The 27,110-nt window shown below is 41.8% G+C and overlaps 1 protein-coding gene across 1 annotated transcript in view; it reads right to left on the bottom strand.

Moving 5' to 3' along the window:
- The window catches only part of LOC126418582 (UDP-glycosyltransferase UGT5-like), a 139,922-nt gene that overhangs the window by 35,601 nt on the left and 77,211 nt on the right, over positions 1-27,110 (bottom strand). The window contains exons 4-5 of the mRNA XM_050085401.1: positions 10,134-10,356; positions 8,217-8,436 (exon numbers count right to left, since the gene is read on the bottom strand). Of these exons, the coding sequence (XP_049941358.1) occupies positions 8,217-8,436; positions 10,134-10,356 (443 nt within the window). The remainder of the gene's footprint in view (positions 1-8,216; positions 8,437-10,133; positions 10,357-27,110) is intronic.

Here is a 27,110-nt window from a genome sequence, read left to right as displayed (position 1 = left end):
AGTGGAACAAAATCTTAAAAAGTTAGACACAGTCGAACAAAATCTTAAAAAAATTAGACGCAATGGAACAAAATCTTCACACCACACTTGAACAAACACGTGAAGATTTGACTACTGAGTTACATAAAATCGAATCGAAATGTCAAAAAGTCTGTAACGACGTAAAAACACAAATTTGTGAGCATTTTCAGTCTATTTTTTCGCGGCATGAAAATGCATTACAGAATCACGAAGCAGCCATAAAAGAACTGCAAATTATTGTTCATGAAAATCATGAGACCTTGCAACCTAAAATTGACTCAGTTGCATCTACCGATTCGGTTACGCAACTTGCAACTTGCAAAAACTCAGGAAAACTTAAAGGACACAGTAGATTCGATTTCAACACAAATGGACACTCTGAAACTTGGTTCAGAAAAACAGTAGAAAGACACATGGAGGAAATTAGTACATTTTCAGAGAAAGTAGTTGAACTTTCGGATCAGGTCACTAACTTATCTACAAAGGTAGATGATGATCTGAATGACAAAAGACCTGTAGCCTTCACTGACACAGAAGAGTATGAACAAATTAGAAAATTCAAACAAAATCAAAATCAAATCAATACACAGTACAAAAGAGAAATCCGGGAAGTACAAGATCAGTTGACGCAGGTAATACAAGAATTACATATTTCAGAGGACACTCGCACTCCAACACGGGAAGAGGGACTTAGAAATACGGAAAAGACGCAAAATAATAACACAGGGCATTTCGGAAGTTATGAAAGAAACTGGCAATGTGGACCGAATTTTGATATGGAACAGCCGACACGACCTAACAATGACCGCTATGCGACTCGCTGACATGATTACTTTGACTATAAGCTGTTCATTACTACACGTAAATTTAAAACATTTAAGAATTCTGGCAACGACATTCATCCACAAGCATGGCTCCATCAATTCCCTCATTGTTTTCCTCCCAACTGGTCGTTAGAACACAGATTAGAATTTATGTGTAGCATCTTAGAGAATGAACCAGCTGTAAGAATGCGATCGGTCATTCACGATTGTCACAGTGAAGGAGAATTTTACCATGCCTTCCTCTCAGCATATTGGTCCCAAGCTACACAAGACCGAGTAAAACATAGCATCATGATGATGAAACACTTTGAACAATCTGAATTTTCCAGTCTTGTCAAATATTTTGAAGACATGTTGCATAAGAATCAGTATCTTTCAAACCCATACAGCCCCTCAGAACTCATCCGCATTTGCTTACTCAAATTGCCTGTACATTTACGACATATTATTTTAGCAGGACGTTGCAAAGACGACATTGAAGCTTTTGAGGGACTGTTACAAGAACTGGAAATTGACACTGACAATCGGGGAACGCGGAAACAGGAGCACAACAATTACAGGTCACATCTGTCACAATTCTGCGATGAAAGAAGTAATAACTGGGCACGACAAGGCTATTCTCACAACACATATCGTGACCAAAACAGACACCACCCGTATGATAACCGTTGGCAGAGCAGTAATAATTACAGGGAAAGATCACCTCTCCGCGGTAGTGACTATCACAGATACAATCAGAGAAACAGACAATTTGGGAACCAAAATAATTATTATCAAGGGAGACAGAATAACTTTAGACGCAACAGTCCAGCGCGCAGTTACGATTCAGGGAGAAATTCTCCACCACTTAACCGACAAGAAAGAAACTACAGGAACTACCGACATGACGACAGACGATGTGATCGTAACGACAGACCTGAATTGCATCAGAACTGGCGGGATTTAAACAGGGCAGGGCCCTCTCGTCATGGTGAATTTGTAGAAGTTAGGTCTCCAAAGCCCAATAACGACGCGCGCCAACAAAGAAACAGACAATGACTCGCACCGCAGGCAGCCACTTGCGCCCGCTGGCTCAGGGAAAAATAACATTGACGCTAACCTTGAGCAAAATTCCAGTATTCTTTACGGACGAATACCGCATGATAATTGCATTCAAGCTGAAACTCTGCGTACTGAGAAGAGCAAAGGTTTACACCACATTCCACATGTAAAACCGTTTATTGAAAGATAATCTGCTTTTTAATTTTGTCTTTGGCATATAACTTTTCACTTTACATTGCTAATATGCTTTGTCAGACTTAGAATCTGTTACCATGCAACAATGTTTGAAGTTAAATATCCAGTCAAGAACCAAGAGAACTTATTTAAACAGAAATTACGAATGCATTGTTATTGCGAACAGATGACACAGTGTTATTGTGTGTGTACATTCTTGCTTGTTAGTTGCACAATTACGTAACGACTATAAGGCTCACATACTTAGAACATTTACCAGTACTGCTAATGAGATTTTAATGCAACATTTTGGTTTACTTGAAAATACATTCTGGACTTAAAGTACTTTCTGTGAGATACCAGATGACACAGTGGTTAGTTTATGTGACAGCTACACGATTTTATCACGACGCTACTAATGAGTGACAATTTACAATGTTGCTTTTGCAGTGTTTCTGTTTTATATCTGCACAGTTTTTCTGAATTATTCTGGAAAGTAAAACATGTTTTAGTAGTAACTTTTGTGGTATAGCTACAATGAGACAGCCTTTTCTGTAGCACAACAATACGTTACAGCACAGTACTTTCTTCATCACGGCAATAAGCGTAATAACTAAGATATCTATATGCAAAGCATTTCACTTTCGTTTATCATGAGGTAAGTACATTGGCTTCTGCAGAACTTAGCTTTCGAAGGACAATAACTACGACACTTCCACAGCGATTATCATACAGCAAGACACACATTTAGCGCTACAGGACATGTATTTGAGTGATTAATTTTGTACTTAAATAATTTATTTTTGAAGATATTTGAAGTACAATAATACAAAGGTTTTCCGTAATACATTTCATTCAATTGTTGTAATCTGTAACACCTGAGGGTATAATTACATTAATTCTCAGGGGGGGTACACGCCTACTTTGTGTACCATGTGTTTGGCAAGCACAAGGAGCCCTAGCTAATATGGTATTTGCTTATACAACTTTACACATCGGTACCATATTTCTCTAACACACAAATTACACAGACATCTGATCATTTAACTGAGAGAGACAAACATTTATTTTAATACATCAGTGACAGATGTTTAGGTAATTACACAGTTGGATAACTTCACACTTATGAAATTGTATTTTGTCTGTACTTTGTGAACTGTTCATATTTTTTCGGAACCATTGTGATACTATGAGAGCTTTGAATGATGTATTTGGTATGGGATCATGATTTTTAAAGTGCGTTTGAGGCAGATGGCACTTTTGACATGAGCAGAGAATTTTTTTAGGTTTTGACACTATTGGAGGAAGCTACGACGATTTTGAGATTTGACTGAGGTGTTATGATGTTATTATTACGATGACAATGTGTATTATACTTTTGAGGTATGTTTATGATCAATGAGATGATGCTATATGAGGAATCTGATTATGCTATGTAGTTATTATGATGAAATATTGAAGACGTGTTGATGAATATGTATATATATATGTGTAATAAGGTAAGGAGTAATGAATAGTGGTTAGGGACTCTGGTTTGTGAAAAAGGTTGTTGGAAACCAAGAATCGTACTTTAAGAATTATGAAATGTGTGTATATGCATGAATGTATCACAATGCTGGCGAAAATTTTTTGGACACTGTTATATTTACAGGATTTTGTTTCTACACATTTGTAACGCAAACTTTCGATCTGTAAAATTTTTTATACGTGACTGTCACTGTAGCGGAAACTGCTGTCGTAAATATTTCGGTAAGAAAGCCAAGTGACCTTGATGTAATGCGTTGTGGCGCCCAGCTGGGCCAGCCGCCTGGAGAAAAAGCCATTAGGTGGAGAAAAAAAGAGGCCATTAACCTCGCTTCTGACATTCCTTTGTAGAAAGCATCGCAAATACGACACGCTCATTACTTAGAAACATATCGTACTTTCTGATATTTACTGAAATGCCTAATGAAATGACAAGAAATAGTTTGTCTACACACCTGATTATGACTACTGTCTTTCTAGATGAGAGATTTTTTTATTACTTATGAAAAGCCACATGGCTATTGAACGATGTTCTTATGCTTTACTTTGTACATAATTGCTCATTGTGTTTAATATCTAGTTTCTAGCTGCACTGCAGCATTGGTTAAAATAAAATTTTATAGATATACTAATATAAATATTTTCTGTCTACAGATCGAGTAAATAATAATTTTTTTCAAAAAAATGAGGGAGCACAAAAATACATTTACCTTCACAGTAACTGCATTCATAATTTTCTTTTCAACTACTTGGTAATATCTTTTGCAGAATTAGTTTTGTGGTGCACCACTTTAATGACATAGATATTAAGATGTGAACAGACATTTCCCTTATCTGTGTTGTTGTCTTTAGTGTACTATTTTTTCTGCTTGAGCTTTGTCATGTTTAGGTTTATAGCATTTGCTGCTGCTGCTTGCCATGCATAATGTTACTGAATTTGACTTTGTATTACGCTGTTAAGCCAGTTTACTACGCATTTATTTTTCTTGTTTGCTGCACAGTGCCTTATATTAGTTGTAATGTTGCAATTGCTTTGCCAGTTTGAATTTTTTGTCATTGACGTTTGTGTTACTTGTTTTGTGCTGCTGCATTGCCTCGTCCCTTAGTTTAGCATCTGAGCTCAGTAGATTTAAGTTAGCTTAAGAGGGGGTAGACTATATAAGAAACTAACTATGATGAATTGGAAGAAATGCATTGAGAAGATATAAGAAAATGGTTTGGCCAAAAAAAAAAGTAGTGTACAGTGGAGAAAAACTATTTTGAAAGAGGATGTGAACAGAATACAGAAAGCAGGCTTAGATAGTACTTTTGGGAATAATGATGAACAAAGGGAGATCTCCATGCAAAATACTGCAGTAAAACAAACCCTGTCCTTTCCTTTTGTGTCATCCCCCTATATGTTTGTGTACCCTTGTGTATTTGTGTACTTCCCGTCTTTATGTGTTTATCTGATAAGACTTACGTTGTAGAATTTTTCTAGTACTAAGCTACATTCACTATGATGAGGAATACTGTTATCCTCAAATATAATTTGCATTAATAATGTGTTATTTTCTTTGTAAAGATGTTTATAGACATTATTAATTCTGTTTTGTTTCAATGCTCATGTGTGAAATTATTGTTTCGAAAACTATTTTCATTATTTTATATATTTGCTTATTTCATAATTCCTGTAACACTGATGTATATGTTTATTTCTATTCTTTTGTAAAGTCTGTGTTACTACAAATGTTATCTGTACTGTTATGTTCTTTAATGATGTATTTTGTACCTTTGTAATTCTATTTTCATGTTGTAACTTTATAATTGTATAGACATCAGTTCTTCAAATTAAGTTATATTTCACTGCACACGTTTCTGTTGGTCATAGTATATGGACAATATGTGAGAAGTAGGGACTGATAGTGTTTGCACGTGTGTTAATAATTCAGCAAGGGACTGGATAACAGCATTGCTGGTTCTAAGGACATTTCAAACAAATTTTTTGTGAATGGACAAGTGGTGGTTTATGGACTTGCTATATTCTCCACAAGACTCTTTGATGGTGATTGTGCACCTGCACAGTCACAACAGATGGCTGCTGGCCATCTCTACAAGGACTACAGTGGGTCTGCATCTTTGATGACCCACCAATACCGTAATCTCTACCAGGACTACAGTGGGTCTACTCTGTGATGACCTACGTACCAATATTCTTCAAAACTTCGACTGACTCTGCGGTGGGTTTGCTCTGTTGTGGCCCATTATCTGTCAGCATGTCAAGAGTCGGCACTGTCTTTCTGTTGGAAGGACAACACTACTTCTTCAAGACTGCATGGAAATCCACTACTTCCACGTGCATTTTCTTTTACTGCTCAGACTTTGAGATAAACACTGCAATGTTACTGTGATGAATGATCAGGACTGTCTTTATGGACTGTGAGAAAATTTTAGCTTTTGACCAACATTGTATCAATAAGTGTGTGCCTTTGATTTCTTTGTTATTGTAATTATGAAAAAACTTTTTCAAATCTGTATTGGCCACTGCCCAAGACAATTTGTAAAATTTTTTGTGGGCAGCATGGGGGCTATGTAAGTAGGCTGTTTATGTTTTCTTATTGGCAACGTTACGTAGCGTTCGGTATAAAAATCACTGGCTGTGCTGTGTGCAGTCTGTGTCTAGTTTGCATTGTTGTCTGCCATTGTAGTGTTGGGCAGCGGCAGCTGGATGTGAACAGCGCGTAGCGTTGGGCAGTTGGAGGTGAGCCGCCAGCAGTGGTGGATGTGGGGAGAGAGATGGCGGAGTTTTGTAATTTGTCATGAACTGCTATATATAATATGACTATTAAGGTAAATACAGTGTTTGTTCTCTATTAAAATCTTTCATTTGCTAACTATTCCTATCAGTAGTTAGTGCCTTCCATAGTTTGATCCTTTTATTTAGCTGGCAGTAGTGGCGCTCGCTGTTTTGCAGTAGTTCGAGTAACGAAGATTTTTGGTGAGGTAAGTGATTTGTGAAAGGTATAGGTTAATGTTAGTCAGGGCCATTCTTTTGTAGGGATTTCTGAAAGTCAGATTGCGTTGCGCTAAAAATATTGTATGTCAGTTTCAGCACAGTCGTGTATAAATTGTTCAAAGGGGACGTTTCAACTGGAATACTCTCTTTCAAATTCTGAAGGTGGTAGGGGTAAAATACAGGGAGCGGAGGGCTATTTACAATTTTTACAGAAGCCAGATGGCAGTTATAAGAGTCGAGGGGCATCAAAGGGAAACATTGGTTGTGAAGGGAGTGAGACATGGTTGTAGTCTATCACCGACGTTATTCAATCTGTATATTGAGCAAACAGTAAAGGAGACAAAAGAAAAATTCGGAGTAGGGATTAAAATCCATGGAGAAGAAATAAAAATCTTGAGGTTTGCCGATGACATTGTAATTCTGTCAGAGACAGCAAAGGACCTGGAAGAGCAACTGAACGGAATGGACAGTGTCTTGAAAGGTTTATATAAGATGAACATCAACAAAAGCAAAACGAGGATAATGGAATGTAGTCGAATTAAATCGGGTGATGCTGAGGGTATTAGATTAGGAAATGAGACGCTTTAAGTAGTAAATGAGTTTTGCTATATGGGGAGTAAAATACCCGATGACGATCGAAGTAGAGAGGATATAAAATGTAGACTGGCAATGGCAAGGAAAGCGTTTCTGAAGAAGAGAAATTTGTTAACATCGAGTATAGATTTAAGTGTCAGGAAGTCGTTTCTGAAAGTATTTGTATGGAGTGTGGCCATGTATGGAAGTGAAACATGGACGATAAATAGTTTAGACAAGAAGAGAATAGAAGCTTTCGAAATGTGGTGCTACAGAAGAATGCTGTAGATTAGATGGGTAGATCACATAACTAATGAGGAGGTATTGAATAGAAATGGGGGAAGAGAAGTTTGTGGCACAACTTGACTAGAAGAAGGGATCAGTTGGTAGGACATGTTCTGAGGCATCAAGGGATCACAAATTTAGCATTGGAGGGCAGCGTGGAGGGTAAAATTCGTAGAGGGAGACCAAGAGATGAATACACTAAGCAGATTCAGAAGGATGTAGGTTGCAGTAGGTATTGGGAGATGAAGAAACTTGCACGGGATAGAGTAGCATGGAGAGCTGCATCAAACCAGTCTCTGGACTGAAGACCACAACAACAACAAGTACGGTCTGCTCATTAATGCTATAGCTTCGATATAAAGTATACAGTGACTAGAAATTTTGGAGTAAAGCCAACAGAATCTTCTGCAACGTGTCCATAGAAACTGAAAGGCGATCGGCTTGTCGCCGTAATGAAGCAGTTATTTAAAACAGCAGGTTTCCATAAAAGTAGACAAATAATTTCAAAGGTAGCTAAACTATTGGTAGCTTATTTGCTCGTAAGATCAAGCAGGTAGAGAGAATGCATGTTGCTTGTCAGCTTTGGCTGAAGTGCTAGACCTTATGACCCTGGTATTTCAACTCTTTCACTCTCCCTTCCACATTATGAGTATGCCTACAGTCGTTTGGAATCGCATAAAATACAGCTGTATTTTGGCGTCGACAGTAACACATCTCCCTTTAAATTCAGGTAACATATGTACTACACAGTATCTGCTTTATCCATGTAGCACACTTACCGAGGATTATTGAGCACCTCCGTGACTGTCGAGAACAATGTGTGTGACGTGATATTGTTGAAGTGAAGTCTTAGCCCATATCCCTTGGCCTCCGCTTGAAGCATGTTGAGTTCTTGATCACCAAATACAGGAATTCCGATGACTGGTACCCCATGATACACAGCTTCGAGCGTACTCAGCAGACCGCCGTGAGTTATGAAAAGTTTTATGTTCTTGTGCGCTGCAATTGGAAAAACAAAAATGTGAAAAGTTAGTTTTTAATTTTTAATAAAATACTCTGCGTTTCACATAAAATATATAAAGAGCTTAACTACAGAATTTGGTCGTAAGATCAATAAATAGGAGGAGGAAATAAAGTAGCAAAATTAAATTAATACGTCGGTGGGAAATGGAACAATCATAAAATCCTCAAAGAAAGGCGCCAAGTAAAACCAGTTTCTGTTTTCTAGGAAGTGTGGCAATTACAGAGGCATAAAAAGTTTAGAAACATCTTGCATAACAGATACAAGAATTTTAAATCAAAGATTAAAATCTACAGCAGACATTTCAGTAAGGATTAAACTGGTTTTAGGAACTGGAGGCCATTAGCGCATGTCACCTTGCAATCAAGAGAAAAAGCAGAGAATCCTAAAATTAAATACGTATTCTTTACTGATTTGAAAAAGTGTTTGGTACCTACGTGGGTACTCTGCTACATGACTAGAACATGGTAATAGGGGACTGGGGTACCGAAGTCACTTGACAGGAGCTATAAGATTTCTCTCCGGTGAAATAACAGTTTTTACAGATAAAATAGAAAATTAACACAAAATATTTCAGTAGGTACTATGTAGTGTGGTGGTGGTAAGTCCCTATGGGATCAAGCTGCTGAGATCATCGGACCCTGGGCTTGTACACCAATGTAGCTTAACCTAACTTACGCTAAGGACAACACACACACCCATTCCGGAGAACTCGAACCTCCTTGGGCCGGTGGAGCGGGGAGTGGAGTGGGGGGAGGGGCAGGGGGGGGGGGGAGCCACGGGAAACGTTACAACAACGCGCCTCAGACCGCGCGGCATACCATACAGTGTGCTATTCATTATGCGGGATAGCGAAGATAAACTAAAATATGCAACTTTAATTTCAAACAAGTGACAAAACCAACATAGATTGAAATATCTCCCGACAAAACAACAGCAACGGTATTTAAGGAAACTGACCAGTAAGAACAAAAATTCTTCCTAAAAACAGAATTATGAAACAAAATATTCTAAAATTTTAGATTTTTATACGTTATACGAGTATGATGTAGACCTGAATGAGAAGCCGAACAAATTTAGAGAATGAAGACACTTAAGGTAACGTGCATGAAAATTTTCAACGGAGTTTTACATGGTCCATGTATTGTAGCAGTAGTCCACTTGAGAATCTCACTAGAGAAAGCAATAGGGCGTTTCCTCTGCAACGTCAGGAGCACCATCTGGGTCCATCCGTTCACTTCATTTTCTTCCAAGTCCTTTGTTCTTTCTGTTAAAATTGCAGTGTTATCGGCAAACCTTAAACCCCTCAATTTTTTCTCCTTGAACGTTAATCACCTTTCTTAATTTTTCTTTGATTTCTTCTACAGGTTGTTCAATATGCAGATTGAATAACACGTGAAAAAAGACCACGAAATTGTCTCAAGTATTGCCTCCCTTTGACATCCAGCATGGACAGGTAATGAAAACATTAGACAGACATTTAAATTGTTTAGCGGAATCGGCTTTGCCCCGTTAATCCATAGAGGGCTTGTGCTTCTTGAGATTTGCTTGTATGGATTTGCAAAACGTTTCCTGTATACATAACATATGCTCTGTTACTGCTACGTGGTTGGTTGCTCAGAGATCCACATGCAGGCAAGCAACATTTTAAAAAATAAATCCGAGAGAAACTTACCCAGTATGTCAGACTGAGGCAGCCACTTCCCAAGTTTCAGGTTATCCGGTTTTCCTGGGAACGTTTCTGCCTCCCATTTGAAGAGAACACGTTGCTTGAGCTTCGAGAATGCCTCCACAATAGCCAGTCTCTTGTCTTCAGGAAGATCAGCACTTTTCAGGTTCGATCCCATGCTGAAGAGTATTGCTCCGTCTTTCGCACCGTCGAGAAATTCCTGCAGGTCCTGTGAACGCAGACAGCCAGTTTTAGTCATGTGCTTATGACAATGATTGCAGTAACATGGTCACTGAATGGAAAAACAGCGATATGTTTTGAAAGACAATTTTTCTATTTGCTGAAAGAATTCTCGTATTATAGGCTAACTGTGTAATATAAATGGTAACTGACGCAATAATTGCATTTAACCACCTACAGGCAGAGGTTGTAGACTAACGTTTGTGCGTGAGTCTTCTGATGTTGTAGCACTCATTGACGCCTATTTATCGCAGATATTTTGCAGTTGTGAGAGAAACATTGCTCAAATACATGGTCCAGTCACATTAATGTGACCACCGCTTATGATCGGTGTCAAAGTGCAGTAACCACGCACACACGGTAAGGGGGGGGGGGGGGAGGGGAGAGTGCGTGGAAAACAGCTCAGTCGTTGTCATAATGCGGAAACAGCGATTTATCCGGCGTCCAAAATGGCGTGATAATTAGCTTTTGGGCCAGTGGTGGAAACATTTCCGAAACGGCTAAGTTTGTAAACCGCCGTCGCTAAAGTATCCCGTGCATAGCAAGGCGTCGCAATCCATTACCGGCGCAGAGGAAACTGTGCAACACGGACCATAGACGACAGGAGGTGAACGATCGATGCGGAGATGTGTACTGATCGCCCAGATGAACCAAGGGACTACCAACAGTGACTGCTCAACAACCGCTCAACGAACTTTGCTGTCTATGGACCTCTACAGTAGGCGTCCGGTTGATGCACCCAAGATGATTGCTGTTCACTGTTGACGAAGGATGGAATCTGCACGCCAACACCGCAACTTCACGTCCACTGAGTGGCTTTTTCAGATGAATCGCGTTTTATGATCCATCAGAGAAGGCCGTTGGCGTGTACCACGTGAAACGTCTGAAAGTAGACAGCCTGCATGCCTTGTGGTCAGGGGAATGTTTTCGTGTCATTTCCTTGGTGATCATGAGATTCTGAAAGGCACAACAGATCAATGCAAGTATGCATCTATCCTTGGGTACCATGTCCACCCCCACATGTAGTGTGGTTTTCCTCGGCACGACGGCGTCTACCAACAAGACAATGCAGCATGTCACACAGCTCGCAGTAAACGTGCGTGGTTCGAAGACACCAGGATGAGTTTACCGTACTTCTCTGTTGACGCAACTCCCCGGATTTAAACCCAATCGAGAATCTGTAGGACAACCTTGATCGGGCTATCCGCCCCATGGATCTTCAACCGAGAAACCTAGCGCATGGCTCTATCTCCCTGTTGGTTCCTTCCAGAGTCTCATTGACACTCTTCCTGCACGTCCCTTAGCGGTTGTCGCTGTAAAAGTTGGTTATTCAGGCTTTTGACAGGTGGTCGCATTATTGTGACTGGACAGTAGATACTTGAAATTAAGACTTCACTACGGATTGTTCCAAAGTTTTCAAGCATGCTTAAACTGAAGGGTCTCAAGAACAAAGCAATCCCAGTACTTGTACATCTTCATGTTTGCGCAGCGTAGTCACTGCTCCACTAAAGTTCGGACGTGCTGTCGAATGAATTACACTTCTTTTTCCTAATATTTCTGGCATATACCATTCAGTCATCTTCAGGATAAGCCGAAAGACTGACTCTGCAGCACTCATTCCGTCATTTTAAACCCGTCGATCGCGCTACTGTGCATGCGGCCACAGACACACAGGCGCCGGACACGTTGGTTCAAAATGGCTCTGAGCACTATGGGACTTAACATCTATGGTCATCAGTCCCCTAGAACTAAGAACTACTTAAACCTAACTAACCTAAGGACAGCACAAAACACCCAGTCATCACGAGGCAGAGAAAATCCCTCACCCCGCCGGGAATCGAACCCGGGAACCCGGGCGTGGTAAGCGAGAACGCTACCGCACGACCACGAGCTGCGGACACGTTGGTCGGTGGTGGAGAAGTACACATATGCATGAACCACGTCTGTTACTAGACGCTCGGCCCACGCTGGGAAGTCGATTTATGATTGTGAGCTGCACTGTGACAACATCTTTCAGAGTTTATTAAAGAAAGTGCCGGATTCCATGACTTGTTCATGCTGAAACCGCTATCTCTGTTAATCAAGTTCTTCACCGAATGAAATTGAACTGCTTCTTTCACTACCGAGTCCCAAAAATATGAAGTGGAAGTTATAATTTCGACATTTATGTACGCATTAGGGAGGTCTGAAAAAGACGATTTATTGAGCTGCATGAGCCGGGTGTACCTACGGCGTTCAGTACATCTCTCAAGGAGAGTCGTCCGCCCAAAGTATGAAAGGCCACAGTCGTAGGGGATCTTGTAAACTCCAGCCTTTCACAACATCAAATTATCTTTATCAGAACCCAAAAGTGCTGGAGCCGTCGGTAGAAGGCGAAAAATCACTTTCACTTTTTGCTCGCTGTGATCCGTCCTATAGGCGTCCCATATAGGGCAGGAAAGCATTTTCTGCATTCCTTATTTCCACCTTTGGTTTCGTTCGTAACGCCTAGTATTTATGACAGAGAAGGGACATTTACCTTCTGAATAAACTTGCGTTCTGAAGGAGATCTCAGTGTTGTTGTCAAGAACATCAAAATTACTCCCACATATTCAGTATTTACCTTATGTGTTTACAGTAACCATAAAATTTTCACACCTCCTCGTTTTCACATTTCCCATTACACCTAATTTTAACCATACGTCTTTCGGAGTTTACGTTGTTTCCATAGTATTTAGGTTTCTAAGGTTCTGAATGACGACTCGCGTAACTTTAATTTTATCTTGTCTTCCCTGTTAAATGTGTTGACTTTCGTTGACAGAAATAGTTTATTTTTGAGTTTTTCGAAAAGAAAGACCACATTTTCATTTTCTGTCAGGCTGGGAAAGAAGTAAGGAAATAAGATTAGGGTTTAACGTCTCTTCGACGACAAGGTCGTTAGGGATAAAGCACAAGTTCGCACTGCGAAGGGCTGGCGAATAAAACTGGTTGTTCCTTTTCGGGAGAAACGTACCAGCATTCGCCTTAAGCGACTTAGGGAAGTCAGGAGCATCTACATCTCGATGCATGGACGCAGATTTGAACTACCACCCTCACGAATGTGAGTCCTGTATGCTAACCTTGCCTCGTAGCAGACTCATTCACAAAATTTGATGTAAGTGATAACTGCGCAAAACTAACCTGTAACTGCGTCTAACGTTAGTGTATAACTGATTAGAGAGTTCACATTTCACTGCGAATTGCATTTGCAGTTTATGGAAGACACGTAAAATTTTTTTAAGGTTTTGGGATGTATTCTTCCCATCACTATAAGAAAAAAGGGAAAAAGAGTCGAAATTCCTATTTTTTGAGTTATTGATAACGCTTACAAGTCATAAATTAAAAAAAAGAGTGAAGTATACCCAATGCACTTGCACACATGAGTTCACTCGTCGGATCTTGGATTGTAACAGACTTTCAGGGGACCACAACCGGTCTTGAACGGTTTCCCAGGCCTCCGCGAGACGACGATCAAGCGCCCAGTGTCAGGAATATCTGTTTCATAAACCAGTGGTCCCACATATAACAACTGGTAAGGTTGAGGACGTGGGTCGTGCTGCGCATGAAACTGGTCCCCCCCTGACGGACTTCTCACTTGAATTCAAGAGCAACTGGAAACAACAATGGAAGGAGATGAGGAATGTGTCCCAACAAACGAAGGATGGATATCATGCGCCATTACAACCACAAATTCATACAAGGCCATGGTTAACGGGGACGCATTTGGACTGATCTACGATTTCCACCATCATCCACTCTGCTTTAAACATGCCTCGCTTCATGTACGTTTGAACAGAATCAACATTTACAATATTCCTACAAGTGCGTGTGATTCTGAGTCAGAAATTGATGAAACCACATCTTTTCGTGTCCAAATTTGACAGTAAACGCTCGGAATTTCTGAAGACTTTGATGAGTGTGAGCTGTCGTATTCCTCAGTCAGTGTTTTCTCTTTTGCTTTCTAAAGACATTTGCCTGTATAAAGTCAATTTTCTTAAGAGTGTAGGCAAAAGTCTGTAAGACTCATATTTTCATTTATCTGTGTGTCTTATTATTAAATTTAAGAAGTAGAGTGGATTGATAATATAAACACACTGAGGTGACAAAACTCATGGGATAGCAATATGCAAATTTATAGATGGCGGTAGTATCGCGTACACGAGGTATAAAAGGGCAGTGGAATGTTGGAGCTAACATTTGTACTCAGATGATTCATGTGAAAAGGTGTCTGACGTTATTATGGCCGTAAGACGTGAATTATAAGACTCTTAACCCGGAATGGCAGTTGAAGCTGCAAGCATGGGACATTCCGTTTCGGAAATCGTTAGGGAATTCAATAATCTGAGAGCTCTGGTGTCAAGACTGTGCCGAGAATACCAGTTTTCAGACGTTACCTCTCACCACGTACAAGGCAGTGGCCGACTGCCTTCACTTAACGATAGAGAGCAGCGGAGTTTGCGTAAAGTTGTCAGTGCCAACAGATAAGCAATACTGCGTGAAATAACGTATCCGTTTGGACACTGCGTCGAAATTTGGCGTTAACTGGCTATGGCAGCAGACGACCAACGTGAATGCCTTAGCTAACAGTACGACATTGCCTGCAGCTCCTGTCCTGGGCTTGTGTCCATGTAGGTTGGAGCCTGAACGACTGTAAACCTGTGGCCTAGTCAGACGAGTCCCGATTTCAGTTGGTAAGAGCCAATGGTAGAATTCGAGTGTGGTGCAGACCCTACGAAGCCCTGGACGCAAGTTGTGAACATGGCACTGCGTAAGCTGGTTCAAAAATGGTTCAAATGGCTCTGAGCACTATGGGACTTAACAGCTGAGGTCATCAGTCCCCTAGAACTTAGAACTACTTAAACCTAACTAACCTAAGGACATCACACACATCCATGCCCGAGGCAGGATTCGAACCTGCGACCGTAGCGATCGCGCGGTTCCAGACTGAAGCGCCTAGAACCGCTCGGCCACTCCGATCGGCAAGCTAGTGGTGGCTCCATAACGGTGTAGGTTGTATTTTGATGGAATGGACTGTCGTCCAACTGAACCGATTATTGCTACTTAAGAGACCATTTGCAGCCATTCATGGACTTCATGTCCGCAAACAGCGATGAAATTTTTATGAATGACTATGCGGCATGTCACCGGGCCAAAATTAGTCTCGATTCGTTTGAAGAACATTCTGGACAGTTTGATCGAATGATTTTGCTACCCAGATCTCCGACATGAAACCCATCGAACATTTATCGGATGTAATAGAGAAGTCAGGTCGTGCACAAAATCCTTCATGGCAACACTTTCGCAATTATGGACGGCTATAGAGACAGCATGGATCGATATTGTTGCAGGGGACTTACAGCGACTTGTTGAGTCCATACCCCGTCGAGTTTCATCATATTAGGAGGTATCCCATGACTTTTGCCAACTAAGTGTATGTCTAGTTTACGTATCATTCTATTTATGAAGCATTTGTCGTGAAAAAAATGGACGGCTTGAGCCTTCAGTTCCGTAAAATATGCATTTATATACTTTCTCTGTACTATTATGTATTCTAAGCAAACACCTGTTCTCAATGTTTAAATACAGTACAAACTCTGGAGGCCAAATAAAACAAACGTCTTACTCGTGTAGTATCAAAGATACATGACAACTGGAATTAGTTTTCCTTTTGCTTCCACGCGGACGTATAAATGTTCGCAAAAAATATTCGGGAAAGCAGTGGCTGCTATCGATTTGAGAAATAGTTTACACAGAAACTTATCGGAAGACAGCGGTAAATGATAAACGGAAAGGAAAAAAACTGATAGTAGTCTCTTGCTAATCATAAGACTACGATACCGCAGCGGAAGACGATAGTAAGTAGGAAAACGAATTTTATAAATAAGTGTGCTACAGTCGAAATGTTTGAAATAATACTTGCAGAGTAATTACAATTTTTGACAGTACTGCCCTGTCAATAATGAACATACAACTTCAGAGTGTGCTATCTTAATTATGGACAGAGGAGAAAAGTCGTTGTAGCTTAATAATGTCTATTGAAGTGTCACAACGGCAGAATCGTGCTAAAACGATTTGAAGACCGTGATACTGAATTCACGTTGATGTCTTGGCCACGGAATTCGTTGGATATGAATCCAATGGGAAACATGTGGAACGCTATCTGGCGCCAGCTGCATTTACACAAACCACTGCCCGGTAATTTACGTGAATTACGTGAGCTGTGCGTTTATATTTGGCGTCATATACCTACATCTACATCTACATACATCTACATCCATACTCCGCAAGCCACCTGACGGTGTGTAGTGGAGGGTACTTTGAGTACCTCTGTCGGTTCTCCCTTCTATTCCAGTCTCGTATTGTTCGTGGAAAGAAAGATTGTCGGTATCCCTCTGTGTGGACTCTAATCTCTCTGATTTTATCCTCATGGTCTCTTCGCAAGATACACGTAGGAGGAAGCAATATACTGCTTGACTCCTCGGTGAAGGTATGTTCTCGAAACTTCAACAAAAGCCCGTACCGAGCTACTGAGCGTCTCTCTTGCAGAGTCTTCCACTGGAGTTTATCTATCATCTCCGTAACGCTTTTGCGATTACTAAATGATCCTGTAAAGAAGCGCGCTGCTCTCCGTTGGATCTTCTCTATCTCTTCTATCAACCCTATCTGGTACGGATCCCATACCAGTGAGCAGTATTGAAGCAGTGTACTGTAACCTACTTCCTTTGTTTTCGGATTGCATTTCCTTAGGATTCTTCCAATTAATCTCAGTCTGGCATCTGCTTTACCGACGACCAACTTTATATGATCATTCCATTTTAAATCACTCCTAATGCCTACTCCCAGATAATTTATGGAATTAACTACTTCCAGTTGCTGACCTACTATATTGTAGTTAAATGATAAAGGATCTTTCTTTCTATGTATTCGCAGCACATTACACTTGTCTACATTGAGATTCAATTGCCATTCCCTGCGCCATGCGTCAATTCGTTGCAGATCCTCCTGTATTTCAGTACAATTTTCCATTGTTACAACCTCTCGATACACTACAGCATCATCCACAAAAAGCCTCAGTGATCTTCCGATGTTATCCACAAGGTCATTTATGTATATTGTGAATAGCAACGGTCCTACGACACTCCCCTGAGGCACACCAGAAATCACTCTTACTTCGGAAGATTTCTCTCCATTGAGAATGATATGCTGCGTTCTGTTATCTAGGAACTCTTCAGTTCAATCACCCAATTGGTCTCATAGCCCATATGCTCTTACTTTGTTCATTGAACGACTGTGGGGAACTGTATCAAACGCCTTGCGGAAGTCAAGAAACACGGGAACTACCTGAGAACCCGTGTCTATGGCCCTCTGAGTCTCGAGGACGAATAGGGCGAGCTGGGTTTCACACGATCGTCTTTTTCGAAACCCATGCTGATTCCTACAGAGTAGATTTCTAGTCTCCAGAAAAGTCATTATACTCGAACATAATACGTGTTCCAAAATTCTACAACTGACCGACGTCAGAGATATAGGTTCAAAATGGCTCTGAGCAATATGGGACTTAACATCTTAGGTCATCAGTCCCCTAGAAGTTATAACTACTTAAACCTAACTAACCTAAGGACACCGAGGCAGGATTCGAACCTGCGACCGTAGCGATCGCGCGGTTCCATACTGTAGCGCCTAGAACCGCTCGGCCACTCCGGCCGGCAGAGATACAGGACTATAGTTCCTTCGCGTACTCTGTGTAAAATCGAACTGGTATCCCATCAGGTCCAGCGACCTTTCCTCTTTCGAGCGATTTCAATTGTTTTTCTATTCCTATTCTATACCTCCGTAAATTTATCGAGGATTTGCCTTATCCATGCCACGCATAATCGCTGCTGTATATACTTCCAATACTGTTCGACGTCCCTTCTTGAAAACAGCGATGACCTGTGCCCTTTTCCAATCATTTGGAACGCTACGCTCTTCTAGAGACCTACGATACACCGCTGCAAGAAGGGGGTCAAGTTCCTTCGCGTACTCTGTGTAAAATCGAACTGGTATCCCATCAGGTCCAGCGACCTTTCCTCTTTCGAGCGATTTCAATTGTTTTTCTATTCCTATCCTATACCTCCCTAAATTTATCGAGGATTTGCCTTATCCATGGCACGCATAATCGCTGCTGTATATACTTCCAAGGTTAGGTCAACACACTTAAGTAGCTGGTGTACAAGGACCAAGAGGGAAACATAAGAAAGAAAAACCAACCGATAAACGTTGAGAGAGGGCTGTAGTCTTTATAATCTGTTTTTCAGCCTGTATATCGAGGAACCAATGAAGTTTGTGGAAGAAATGTTCAAGAAGTGTTAAGATTCGCTGATGACGTTTGTATCCTCAGTGGAAGTGAGGAAGAATTACAGGACGTAAGGAATGAACTGGTCTACTGAGCACAGAATATATTAGGTAGGTGCATAAGTTCGTAACGTTTTTTCATAAGTTTAATAAATGACATGGTTTCGGGATGCATATCTCGTCAAGCCATGTTTGGAGCAAATTTTCAGCCGAAAAGGAAGTTTCTTGAAGGTTGTTCGATAGAAAGCAGAAAGGGTGAAAATGTGAGGGTAAAGATCAGATGAACAAAGTGGCTGTGAAAAGTCTTCGCAAACCCACTCCTGTATAGTATTTTATTTGTCAGCTAGCAGAATGCGTTATCATGGAGTAGCATCACTTCAAGCAGTCTTCTTGGTGGTTGTTTTAGAATTTCGCCTGCGAGACATGTCAGTTGTAGACAATAAATATTAGCAGTGGTGGTTACACCTCGCAGATGAAATTCGTTGTACACCACACCGTCGCTGTTCCTCCAGATGCATAACTTTATCTTTTGTGAACGCACGCAGGTCTTTGTACGGGGAGTTGCTGCTTTGTTGGCGCTCAATCATTCCTTTATTTTCCTTACGTTAGCATAAAGTCACCGTTTATCGTCACCAGTAATGATAAAGGATAAGAATGGTCGGTGTTGTTTACGAGCCAATTGATGACGAATAAGCGGAGATGCAAATATGGACACCTCTTGATTTTTGTTATTTCGTCTTAGAGCATGCGGTGCGCATACACGCGATTTTTGAGCCTTCCCCACTGCACGCAAATGTCGCACGATACTGGAATGGTCATAGTTTATCCCATTTGCCAGTTTTCGACTACACTGACGTGGACTATCGTGGATCAATGCATTTAGACGATCTTCATCAAACCGTGAAGGTCTTCCTAAAAGTGGAGAGTCACTAATGTCGAAATGATCCTCCTTAAAACTAGTCGTGCTTCGTCCAATCGCATTACCCCCATGAACGGCGCAAATATTTCTGGCTGCCTCCGCTGCTGTCACCCGTCTGCTGAACTCAAACAGAAGAATATGTCGGAAATGTTCCGATTTCTCCACTTGGCGCTCCATTTTCTAGCGTCCACAGCTCCATTCTCCATCCCCAAATGACAAAATGACGATATGTAACGTCAAATAGCAACAGTGAACTACAAGCAAAAAATGACAATCAATAAGTAAACCAGTAGCAACCGGAATACCAACATGCAAAAAAAAAAAAAAAAAAAAAAAAAAAGTCGTTAAACTTACGCAACAACATAATAAACTGAGAGTAAACGAAAGAAAGACAAAAGTAATAAGGAGTAGCAGAAATGAGATGAGATCGAAACTTTGCATCAAAATTGGAGGGCGCATAATTGGCGAAGTAAAGCACCCGACCACTTCAGCGATCTGAAAATGGAATCAGAAAACTGCGGCGATATTATCCACGTATTACGTATTTTCAGTCCGCCTCCGTAGCTCAGTGGTCAGGGCTGCTGAGTGTCATGCATCCACTGGGCATCTGCCATTCGTTTTTCAACCACCAGCGGTGCCTGGCACTCTGGAGTTGAGTATCGCCCGTGCAAGTACCACTGCAACAGGTTACAGTGTTGTGCGACGGCGGGCCGTGTGGCCGTGGCAACCAGGCACCAACGCTGAGCGAGCATCAACTGTGTCTGACATAGCTCCGCGCAAATCGCATCCACTCTAACGCTACTGTCTAGATCAGGCCCTCTATATTCTCACCCTGACTGAAATGCCATTAATAATGCTCCATATGATCCAGGGGTCGACACCAGAACGCGCTCACATGACGTGGGCGACTATATGTCTCCGAGAAAGTGGCAGGATAAAATGTTGTCAATAAAAGAGTTCCTCTCAGTTGACGTCTTGTTGGTTGGACACTCTACTCTACATTCGCTATTCGAACTTGAAAAGCCTTGGTGGAGAGCAGTCACGCCATCTTGACCAACAGAAGGACGGCTTCCCACAACCTGAGAAATAGTTGCACAAAACTTGAACTCTACACGTAAATCCGGGGTCAAAACTGACATTTTCTGTGCAAGAAAACTCAAATAGCATATAGAGAATATCAACAATTTTATTTCTGAGACACTTTGAATAACCTCAACACTTCCCTGACGAAGTTCAGTCTCTTCATGACAGCACGACTGGTGTCAAAACATAATTTTCCTCATACAGCTGTTAAAAATAAATGAGAGAAGCTAGGCACTTGGATTCTGTGCACTATATCTTCTGTCCTGAACAGGTCAAGTATCGCGAGCAACAAGCGGTGACACTCGCACAGCAAAGACACTGCAGTGATGCGATTTGAGCCTCTACTCCAGAGACTTGAGGCTCCTTCCTAGTCAACGGTTATAGCAATTTAATTAATTTGTGGAAATGGGAGTCTTTAGTAGCAGAGATCACATCCGTAGGTGGTATTTTCGTCTAAAAATGACTGAGGCTGGGTACAGAGCTGTGTAGGATTGTTTAAATGATTTAATGCACCTTGACCTTTTATTTTAAGTTAACCTATGTCATCAGTCTTAATTCAACATGAACCAAAACACCCGTGTGCATCATCTATGTATGCCAAATGAATCGCCTTTGTATACGGTCCAGTCACATTAATATGAGCACCATCTATGTTCGACGTCAACAAGCAATAACCATTCACAGATGGCAGGTGGTACCACTAGCAGTGGAGGGTGAATAAAGCTTGTAGGAGGGACGCGGAAAATAGTGAAGTCTTTGTCGTAATGCAGAAACAGAACGATTTATCTGACGTCCAAAAACGCATGATCATTGACTTGGGGGCCACGCGTGGAACTACACTACTGGCTATTAAAATTGCTACACCAAGAAGAAATGCAGATGATCAACGGGTATTCATTAGACAAATATATTATACTAGAACTGACATGTGATTACATTTTCATGCAATTTGGGTGCATACATCCTGAAAAATCAGTACCCACAACAACCACCTCTGGCCGTAATAACGGCCTTGATACGCCTGGGCATTGAGTCAAACAGAGCTTGGATGGCGTGTACAGGTACAGCTGCCCATGCAGCTTCAACACGATACCACGGTTCATCAAGAGTAGTGACTGACGTATTGTGACGAACCAGTTGCTCGGTCACCATTGACCAGACGTTTTCAATTGGTGAGAGGTCTGTAGAAAGTGTTGACCAGGGCAGCAGTCGAACATTTTCTGTATCCAGAAAGGCCCGTACAGGACCTGCAACATGCGGTCGTGCATTATCCTGCTCAAATTTACGGTTTCGCGAGGATCGAATGAAGGGTAGAGCCACGGGTCGTAGCAAATCTGAAATGCATCGTCCACTGTTCAAAGGACCGTCAATGCGAACAAGAGGTGGCCGAGACGTGTAACCAATGGCACCCCATACCATCACGCTGGGTGATACGCCAGTATGGCAATGACGAATACACGCTTCCAATGTGCGTTCACCGCGATGTCGCCAAACACGGATGCAACCATCATGATGCTGTAAACAGAACCTGGATTCATCCGAAAAAATAACGTTTTGCCATTCGTGCACCCAGGTTCGTCGTTGAGTACACCATCGCAGGCGCTCCTGTCTGTGATGCAGCGTCAAGGGTAACCGCAGCCATGCTCTCCGAGCTGATAGTCCATGCCGCTGCAAACGTCGTCGAACTGTTCGTGCAGATTGTTGTTGTCTTGCAAACGTCCCCATCTGTTGACTCAGTTATCGAGACGTGTCTGCACGACCCGTTACAGCCATGTGGATAAGATGCCTGTCATATCGACTGCTAGTGATACGAGGCCGTTGGGATCCAGCACGGCGTTCCGTATTACCCTCTTGAGCCCCCCGATTCTGCTAACAGTCATTGGATCTCGACCAACGCGAGCAGGAATGTCGCGATATGGTAAACCGCAATCGCGATAGGCTACAATCCGACCTTTATCAAAGTCGGAAACGTGATGGTAGGCATTTCTCCTCCTCACATGAGGCATCACAACAACGTTTCACAAGGCAACGCCGGTCAACTGCTGTTTGTGTATGAGAAATCGGTTGGAAACATGTAAGCACGTTGTAGGCGTCGCCACAGGCGCCAACCTTGTGTGAATGATCTGAAAAGCTAATCATCTGCATATCAAAGCATCTTCTTCCTCTCGGTTAAATTTCACGTCTGTAGCACGTCATCTTCGTGGTGTAGCAATTTTAATGGCCAGTAGTGTATTTCCGAAACGGAAAAGTTTGTAAACTGTTCGCGTGCAGCCATGGTTGAAGTATATCGTGCATGGGAAAAGACGCGATCCAAAAGCCGCAGCGAGACAACTGTGGTGCACCACGGGCCATAGACGACAGGGGTGCCCGACGGCTGCGGAATGCGATGGGCGAATAGTCGTGCAACTGTTGAGAAACTGACGAAGGGGCTGCCAGCTGCGCCTCCTCAACGACGTTTCAGCGCACGTTACTGTGTATGGGCCCCCACAGGAGGCGTCTCGTTCATGCACCCACGCTGGCGGCTGCTCATCGGCGACGAAGGGTGGAAGTTGCTCGCCAGTACCGCTACTGGACGTCCACTGAGTGCCGACAACTGATCTTTTCGGATAAATGGTATTTTATGCTCCTTCAGAGATATGGCCATGGGCGTGTACGGTTTGAAATGATTCACAATGCACCCAGGAGAGAGGGTTGTGGTCAGGGGAATGTTTTGGTGGCATTTACTGGGTGATCTCATCATTCTGGAAGACACAGTAGTCCTTCGGGACCATATCCACCCCTGCATACAGTTTGTGTCTGCTCAGCACGATGGCATCTACCATCTGGACAATGCAATATGTCACACAGCTCGCAGTTCATGTGCGTGGTTCGAAGAGCAGCAAGATGAGTTTACCGTACTCCACTGGCCATCAGATCCCCGAATTTAAGCCCAATCGAGAATCTGTGGGACCTCCTCTATCGAGCTGTTCGCACCATTGATCTTCAACCGAAAAAACTAGCGCAACTGTCCACGGCATTGGAGTCATACTCTGGCTCCATGTCCCTGTCGGCAACTCCTGGAACCTCACTGAATCTCTTGTTGGACGTCTCTCAGAGGTCCACGGTGTAAAAGGCAGTTATTTCGACTTTTGACAAATGGCCGCATTGATGTGAGTGGACAGTGTATTGCTGACTGAGAATATATTGAATAATAATTGTTCAACTTTCACGGTCTTTCTGTAATTTATTATCAGACATAGTTATCACGATATCGTTTCGCCTCCTCTGATAACTAAGTGTTAGGATCTATAACGCGACTACACTATTCACACGCATACTCTGACACCAAACACCACAACTCAACACTATTCTCTGCACCAATGCCTATCGACCGCAGAAGACCTTGTTTGCACCCGAACGGCCGAATGAAGTGACGTTAACACGACGTAGGCGCCGGCCGCGGTGGTCTCGCGGTTCTAGGCGCGCAGTCCGGAACCGTGCGACTACTACGGTCGCAGGTTCGAATCCTGCCTCGGGCATAGATGTGTGTGATGTCCTTAGGTTAGTTAGGTTTAAGTAGTTCTAAGTTCTAGGGGACTAATGACCACAGCAGTTGAGTCCCATAGTGCTCAGAACCATTTGAACCATGACGTAGGCGACCACAAGTGTCAAACTTTCCGAATTTCTTCGGGTGGAAAGAGTCTCTTTCTGGTAGATGCCGTATTGCGTCTTGTATTTGATTGTATGCCATTTCAAGGCAACAGCTCATTGACGAGTTATCATAAACATGGCGTTCTGAGTACTATTGGTTACAATCAAACGTTAGTGTCATATGGGGGTTAAACCATTCAAGAGATATTAAGATGAAATTCACATTTCCAAATTTTAATAGCTGGCTGTCGCGCAGTGGACATAGGCACCGAATTATGGGACTGGGAGAGTGAGTTCACAGTCTGCAACTTCCAATTTTTTTTTTTACTTTTGCGTTTCTAAAGGATCTAGAGCTCTCCTATTAATTTAATAGGAGTATATTTTGTGATATTCGATGTCACGTACATGTAAGGGCTCTCCCACCCCCCACCCCCCCTCTCTCTCTCTTACACATGTCTTTGTTAGATTCTATGAACATCCCATGGAATATCGGCCAACGAATTGCAAGCATGATCCTCTGAACTACTTAGATACGAACTGCGGAGATAATGTGACAAAGAATGTTATAAATGATGTCCTGATAATCGTGCAAGTAATTTCACATATTCACTAGCAAATACTAGAGTTTGTGACAACTTTCGTTTCTTGTTCAGACTGAAGTGCATACATAGCAACAAACTGTCATGATTCTTTTTCTGCCAAAGCAATTACACACGTTTTTGAGTTCTACATGTACTGTTTCTGGAGAATGTGCGCTAATATCATATTTTATAACTGATGTATGGAGAGTATATAACTGCAGTAGGCTAGACAGCTCACCCGTGAGTCAAATACCAGAACATATGTTCTGGGGTTTCAGGAGTACTTGATGCACTGATCTTGCCTTATCAGTTAACTAGTAACTTGTAAAGTCAATAGTCGTCCGGAGTGGCCGAGCGGTTCTAGGCGAATCAGCCTGGAACCGCGCGACCGCTACGGTCGCAGGTTCGAATCCTGCCTCGGGCATGGATGTGTGTGCTGTCCTCAGGTTAGTTAGGTTTAAGTAGTTCTAAGTTCTAAGGGACTGATGACCTCAGAAGTTAATTCCCATACTGCTCAGAGCCATTTGAACCTTTTTGTAAAGTCAATAGTTTATATACACCCAACTAAAGTAAATATTTATCTCAAGCAGTTTGATTGGTTTCAGATTTCTCATTTCCAGTCTTATAGCATCTTTTACTGAACCTTCAAAAACGAAAATCTTTTCTTTATGTGTTTACTTTATAACATATTTCTTCTGATAACACGTTTTTCCAGTACAATTGGGAGCACGTTTGCGGAATTCTTTTTGAAGGAATAGTTTCAGTCTCAATGCGCTTTTTCTGTGTAAACTTGAAATTTGATGATGTTGTCCGTTTCTGTTTATAACGTGATTCGCAGAGTTTTCGAGTATCCATATCACAATATTGGTCTTCGTCTGATGGTAAAAATCTAAGTCTGGCCAGAGAAGTAAGTCAGTGATGTAATTGAGCTTCTTCCGAGGAGCGCTATTCTCTTCCTGACACATTGCAGGTTCATTAACTGTCCGCAGCAAGTGAAGCAAAGCAGCAGTGTATCCAGTAGATCGCATTTGAGGCATCCGTCAGTGTCACTTAATCCGATCCGACAGAGTTTCTTATTTGTTGCAAATGTGTCGTTCACAGCTTCATATCATGCTGAAGCCACTTCTGATGAATTAATTGCTAAGCATATGTTGCCCAAAACAGTGTCTCACGTTATGCTTGGGTGCTAAAACTCAGTTTGGTTTGGACCATCCGTCTTCTTCCATGCATCAACCAAGCTGTAAGCGTAAAAGTTGTCTTCCGTAAAACGTTTTCGCCTAATTAACTGACTTCAAGATAAAACTTCTGATGCGTTTCAGTTGAAAATTTTGTTTGCCTACATTTATCGGCGGTTCACACTCGCAGGTCGTAGAATGCTAATAGTTTCGAATCGATTATGTCTGGCTCCTTGTTAATGATCATGATGTTCATCCTACGAATGAAGAATTCGCCTTCCCATTGATATCTGTTAATTTAAAACCTCCCATCTATCTTGTCTTTGTGAGCTTGCTAGTTTAATCTGAAGATAGTGCTTTTCCACACCTACTGATGGCCAGTTGCATTATCCTTGCATTTTCGGAGTCAGGAATATCAGAGCTATGTAATTTACTTCACAGAATAAAATGGTGTCTAAAATCCTCTTTTTTAGTTTTTTTTGTTTGTATTGGATGAGATTATTCGACGCCACTGTCTACAGCGCTACCGCTAACTAATTAAAATCTGTAGCTTTGACATTCGTCTTACGATCTTCTGAAGACTTTAACAACCCATGTGGCATTTAAGGACATTTGATTATAACAAATCTTGCTCAGAGCGACGTGTTTTTGACAACTCTTCAGTGTGCCTTTGCCTTGAAATGGCGTACTTTCATAACACGCAAATTATAATACGAAAACAATCAAACATAACATTCAATATGGCATCTCCCAGGGAGGGAGTGTTTCCACCCAAACAAACTTCGAACATTTGACGCCAGCGGTCAGCTACGTCATTCTACGTCACTTCCTTAGTCTGTTCTGAAGTAAACAAGCTCTCCCATTGGCCGCACCAACCGTGCTGCAGGTCAAAGACAACCCAAGGCAGAAGGCTAGGTACACCACCTTTGGCTAAAATGAATGGTATTACAAAATAAAAAAGCAAAATTCTCACATTAAGTATGCCACTACCACATAAGGACAA

The sequence above is a fragment of the Schistocerca serialis genome, chromosome 9, assembly GCF_023864345.2.
Source record: "Schistocerca serialis cubense isolate TAMUIC-IGC-003099 chromosome 9, iqSchSeri2.2, whole genome shotgun sequence".
Taxonomy (NCBI): Eukaryota; Metazoa; Arthropoda; class Insecta; order Orthoptera; family Acrididae; genus Schistocerca; species Schistocerca serialis.
This window is presented reverse-complemented; position numbering and strand designations above follow the sequence as displayed.